Source organism: Podarcis erhardii (genome assembly GCF_964252035.2).
Source record: "Podarcis erhardii genome assembly, chromosome: 14".
NCBI lineage: Eukaryota > Metazoa > Chordata > Lepidosauria > Squamata > Lacertidae > Podarcis > Podarcis erhardii.
Genome location: NC_138503.1, coordinates 35,827,220 through 35,833,219, shown reverse-complemented (window position 1 = coordinate 35,833,219; position 6,000 = coordinate 35,827,220). Strand labels below are relative to the sequence as shown.

Here is a 6,000-nt window from a genome sequence, read left to right as displayed (position 1 = left end):
TGGCTTTCTTTCTTAAGTGGGCAGGAGGCACGGGGGCCTGTAGTGGACAGCAGCAGCAACTGGGGTGGGGGAACAGCCTTGTGGGGCAGCCAATAGTAAAAAGTGTGTGCATGATCTGCCATCTCTCCTGCTGCCCTGCTTGAACCAAACATCTTACATTGGCTCACTGAAAGGTAAGCCCTGAGCCGAGAGAGGTCCCCAGCTTCACCCTCGAGAAGGACTCAAAGCAACCAGGCAAAACAAAACCAAAGAACCCAACAACCTTCTACAGTTGCTCTTTAATGGATTAACTGGAGAAGCACAATCTGCCCACAGGCCCCCTGCCCAAGAGTATAAAAGTAGAAGGATGAAAACGTGAGCCTGGGCAGGCTGACCTCCTTCCAGGAGATGGCGCTGTTCTCCTGTACTGCTCCTGCATCAACAAGGGACCAGCTGGAAAATGGTCTTCTCTTAATTCCCAACCCCAGACTCTTCTCTGGGGCAAGAGATATGAAGAGGGAGTTTTGCACCAATCAGCACAGATGTTTTCATTGTACAAGCCAGTTATTGGCCTCCTGGCTTGATGCAAGTAGCCTTCAAATGATGCCCCCTCCATGGTTCTTACAAACTGAGGGTGGTCGAAAGAGCCAGTCTGACGTCCTGCAGGAACACTGGGAGGCGGAAACTTCTCCAGAAGATTCTCTTTGCTTTCGCATGTGGGCTATGACAGTTGCTAGAACCCCAGCCTGGGAGGGTCTGAAATGGGGCTCCCTTTTTGCCCTCAGGGATGGCGGGCTTAACTTTTCATGCATTATGGGCCCTTCAAAAGCTCTCTGCTACCTGCCTTCCCCCCTCCCCACGCCCCCTCTGCCAACCAACAAATACGAAGGAGAACTGTCCTAGTATTGCCAGCATATTGGAGATAAAAATGTCATAGAAGAAACACACATGGGTGTGGTGTCATTTAAGGGTTAAGGAAAGAAATTGGCCGGCTCTGCCAGGGCCTGTTGGGACAAGTGGGTTGCCTGACAGAGCAGTGGAGTCTGGAAGGGGGCAAGGACAGCCTCAACAGGCGGCAAGGATGTCTCCCCAAGGCCACTTGCACTGCTTGGCTCAGAAGCAGAGGCAGAGCCAAGGCAAAGGACGGTGCCCATGTGAGATGCCAAGGGTGGAGAGGCGGAAGGTGGGCTGCTGGGCTCTCTCGCCCTCCCAGTGTCCTTCTGCTCTGAGGTGTGAGGCTGAGCAGGAGGCAGTCGGAAAGGAAGGGGCAGGAAGGCGCCCGGCAGCGAAGTTGAGATTTCCCAGTCAAGAGCTGCTTCTTGTGCTCGGAAGAGATGGGGGCTCAGGAACTCTGCTCCAGCTGTTCCCGGAAGAGGGGGTTCGGGGGGAGGGAGAAGGGAATCAGTCCACTGAAGCTATTGGTGGAGGGTGTCTGTTGAGGCTGGAGAGGAGGAAGAGGGGCCAGGCTGTCCCCGCAGCTCAAAGTTGGCTCTCCAACTCTCCGTTGAGGCAGCTCAGGGCCAGCTGCTTGCCGCCCGTGGCCAGGAGGTTGTTCTCGTTGAGGCGCTGGGCACGGTACTGCTCGTAATGCACGCTGTGGGTGATGTCCTTGAGGTCCTGCAGGTGGGATCTGGGAAGGGAGAGGGAAAGAGACGGGAGAAGTTGGAGCTGCCTGGCAGGTCAAGGTTTCCAATGACCATTCCCTCCTGGCCAGATAGATGGATGGGGAGGGTGCTTCTTTTTCTTCTTCCTCCTTCCCAATCTGTCAGACTCTCTGTCCTCACCCCACAAAGAAGGTCTACAATGGTCACATTCCAGTTCCAGGCTCCTGGAGAGCCCTGAGAAAACAAGGTCATCTTGGTTGACCCCATCTATGCCCATTCAACCCCTTTGATCTGCAGAACTGATTGTTTGGTGCAGTGACACCTGTCTCTTTGGAATTCCCTGCCCATTGGTATCAGCCAGGTACTTTTGCTGCCCTGTTTTTGGCAGCTGCCAAAAACTTTCTTGTTGTTGAAGGAAGCATGCCAAGGCATGAACACTCTGACCTGTATATTAATAAGCCATGCTGTTTTATGATACAGTGGTACCTCGGGTTAAGTACTTAATTCGTTCCATAGGTCCGTTCTTAACCTGAAACTTTTCTTAACCTGAAGCACCACTTTAGCCTCCTGCTGCTGTTGCGCCGCCGGAGCACGATTTCTGTTCCGATCCTGAAGCAAAGTTCTTAACCCGAGGTACTATTTCTGGGTTAGCGGAGTCTGTAACCTGAAGCGTCTGTAACCTGAAGTGTATGTAACCCGAGGTACCACTGTACAGTCAAACCTCGGTTGTTGAACGTAATCCATTCCAGAAGACCGTTTGAATTCCAAAACATTCAACAACCAAGGATCAAAGGGCAGTCAGCAAAGTCAATGGAGGAAAAAAGAAAAAAACTCCCCGGAAGTCGTTCGGCTTCTGAAAAATGTTCGAAAACCAGAACATTTACTTCCAGGCTTTCGGTGTTGAAGAGCCGAAACATTCCAAAACGGAGCCGTTCGGGAACCGAGGTTTGACTGTATACATATTTAAAACTGCTGGTTTTATTTACATCTTTCACCCCCCACTGCCCTGTCAGACAGTCATGCTCAAAAGCTTCAACAGGGATCCCTTCCTTCAAAGTAAAAAGAGTAGCAAGACTTCCAACTCCCACAACTCACCGGATGAGGAGGTCCCGCAGCAGAGGAAACTCACAGTGGGCCGGGTTTTCCACTGAAAGGAAAGCGCACATGACAGCTGAACATTTTCAGTGACAGCGAGGCAAATGTGTCAGAAGGGGACAAGGATGGACTGAGCCAGGTGTCTCTGTTGCTCGCCCCACCCAAAGCTTGAAAGAGCAGTTCCATGCCATCTCATAGCAGACTTCCCTAACCCAGGGGGCTCCAGATGTTTGTGGCCTGCAACTCCCATCATTCCCAGCCAGCACGGCCATTTTGGAGTACAACTCCCATGAGACCCAAACAGCATGGGCTGATGGGAGTTGTAGTCCAAGACAGCTGGGTTGAGGAAGGCTGCCTTGTAGGAACATGAGCTAAGAAGAGCCCTGCTGGATCAGGCAAAGTGTCCCTCTCCCCTGCTTTCAGCATTGCCCCTAGCTCCCCAGCTGACCTGCTGCTGAGCCGGGTCTAATCTGGAGATCACAATGCAATGCTTTGGAACAGGGGTCAGCAAACTTTTTCAGCAGGGGTCCTGTCCACTGTCCCTCAGACCTTGTGGGGGGGGCCAGACTATATTTTGGAAAAAAATATGCCCAAATACCTATGCCCCACAAAGAACCCAGAGATGCATTTTAAATAAAAGCACACATTCTACTCGTGTAAAAACACCAGGCAGGCCCCACAAATAACTCAGAGATGCATTTTAAATAAAAGCACACATTCTGCTCATGTAAAAACTCGCTGATTCCCAGACTGTCTGCAGGCCGGATTTAGAAGGCGGTTGGGCTCGATCCGGGCCCTGGTCCTTAGTTTGCCTACCCAAGCTTTGGAAGGTCCAGGCTCCCTAGAGGTATGACTGCAAGGAGACTGTTGAACACCAGAGGGCAGCAGATTTCTAAATACAAGCTAGTGGAGTGTGCGGTGGTGTCGAGGGATGGGGAGAGACAGCTGGAAAGTATGAAGGCAGTTCTGGTCAGGAACTTCACTTAGCCCTTAAGATACTCCTGCAAGCCACAGCAGAGCTGGGCCAGTCCCTGAGCCCTGATCCCCACTAGTGACACACTGGGAAATCAGCAGAGCAAGCTCAGATGCCACCACCCAAACGATGAGGCCTGCAGTGTAGAACCCACAACTGCAACTTTTAGCAAGTTAAAACTAAACTTGGTGAAGCAACACCAAAATTCAACCTAGTGAACCGACAACATGTCTGCAACTCAGTGGCAGATGACATGCTTGGCATGGTCACAGGAACCTATACAGGATCAGACCAATTGTCCTCTCTCTGTCTACACTGACTGGAAGCATCTTCCCAGGGTTTCAGGCAGGGGACATTCCCAGCCCTACCTGGAGTTGCCAGGGATTGAACCTGAGACCTTCTGTCTGTCTGTGCAACTCTTCAAGGCATGTCCTCACTGACTGGCAGTGTCATTCTGGGATTTCAGACTGAGGGCATTCCTAGCCCTACCCGGAGATGCTGGGAACTGAACCCAACACTTTCTTTTGTGCAAGCCAGTTGTTTTGTCACTGAGCTGTGGCCTTTCCCCTTGGATCTCTAGGTAGGGAGAGCTCACTCCTTGGGGCCACCAGGTAGGAACGGGAAAGACCCTGGAGAAATTCTGGTGAACTGCTGCCACTCAGGGCTCGTCCACACTTCTGTGTGACTCATGCCTAGAAATCACAAATCCAACCACTTTTGCTTTCACCCCACTGCTTCCCCCGAGAAAACCTGCTCTTTGGTGCTAAATCAGAGCAAACATCAATCTGGAGAAAACCTGGCTGACGTTTGCTCCAATTCAGCAGTAAAGATGGGCTTCCCAGGAGAAAAATAAAATGGACCCCTGACCATTAGGTCCAGTCGTGGCCGACTCTGGGGTTGTGGCACTCATCTCACTTTATTGGCCGAGGGAGCTGGCATACATGTGGCCAGCATGACTAGGCTGCTTCTGGCAAACCAGAGCAGCACACGGAAACACCGCTTACCTTCCCGCCAGAGCGGTACCTATTTATCTACTTGCACTTGACGTGCTTTCGAACTGCTAGGTGGGCAGGAGCAGGGACCAAGCAACGGGAGCTCACCCTGTCGTGGGGATTCGAACCACCGACCTTCTGATCAGCAAGTCCTAGGCTCTGTGGTTTAACCTACAGCGCCACCTGCGTCCCTATCCCAGGGGGAAAGCAGGGGGTAAATGCAGGTGTGGGTCAGCCCTTAGTGTTGACAATACTGAACTAGATAGACCAATGGCTTGACTTGGTACTACAAGGGAGCTTCCTATGTCCCTGTGGATTGCAATGTATTCTGCGTGGGGCTGCCCTCGAAGATGGTTTGGAAAACTTCCACTGGGGCAGAATCTGTCAGCTAGAACAGTTCTGGGGGTGAGGCATTTGGGTCACATCACACTATTGTAAGCCAGTCCACAGGATCTAGTGCTATTGCAGGCAGTTCACACACGCATTTATTTCGATGTGCCAAACGAGATTAATTTGGGGCGAGGATTCTGGATGTCCCTGGGAAACAGGGGTGCTTCTGTGCACGAGAGCACGGCACTCTGACAATACAGCTCAAAGGCAGGAAAAAACTTCCCCTGCTTGATTCTTGTTCCCCCAAAGCACCTCTCCCTTTCCTTTTGGCCAGCATCCTTTCCCCCCCAGGTGGGAGTAACAGGACTATCCTGGCCCATGGATGGGGCAGATTGCTGCTGTCAGTGTGGAATGCACCGTGGGGTGGTGGGGAGGAGAGTGGAAAGCCATGCTCTGCAGGTTGAACTCTGCGCCTAAGATTAGAGAGGAAGCAGAGCAAGACTCCCCCAGATGCCTCTCTCCTGGGTGAGCAGTTGGCAGGAGGACCCAAACCTGCAGAAGCTGTCTTATACCAAGCCAGAGCATTGGGCCGTCTAGCTCAGTATATTCCTTACACTGACTGGGAGCAGCTCTGCAGGGTTTTAGGCAGGGGGTTTCTCTCTCCCTTCCCCAGCCCTACCTGGAGATGCTGGGGGTTGCACCTGGGACCTCCTGCAGGTAAAGCAGATGCTTTGACACTGAGCTATATGATCCTTCCTTGAAAGTAAGTTTCTAGTCCTCATGATCTGGACTAAAGAGCTGATTTAAATAGGAACATAGGAAGCTGCCCTTATGCTGAGTCAGAACATTGCTCCTCCTAGCTCAGTATTGTCTATACCAGGGGTCAGCAAACTTTTTCAGCAGGGGGCCGGTTCCCTGTCCCTCAGACCTTGGGGGGGGGCGGGACTATATTTTGAAAAATAAAAGTAAAAATGAACAAATTCCTATGCCCCACAAATAACCCAGAGATGCATTTTAAATAAAAGGG

At 51.7% G+C, this 6,000-nt stretch overlaps 1 protein-coding gene across 2 annotated transcripts in view; it reads right to left on the bottom strand.

Moving 5' to 3' along the window:
- Positions 1–259: 259 nt before the first annotated feature.
- The window catches only part of SEPTIN12 (septin 12), a 76,298-nt gene continuing 70,557 nt past the window's right edge, over positions 260–6,000 (bottom strand). For both annotated transcript variants that reach the window (XM_081839686.1, XM_081839687.1), the window contains 2 exons: positions 2,679–2,730; positions 260–1,609 (listed from right to left, as the gene is read on the bottom strand). In XM_081839686.1, coding sequence (XP_081695812.1) covers positions 1,459–1,609; positions 2,679–2,730 — 203 coding nt within the window. In that variant the 3' untranslated portion in view covers positions 260–1,458. The remainder of the gene's footprint in view (positions 1,610–2,678; positions 2,731–6,000) is intronic.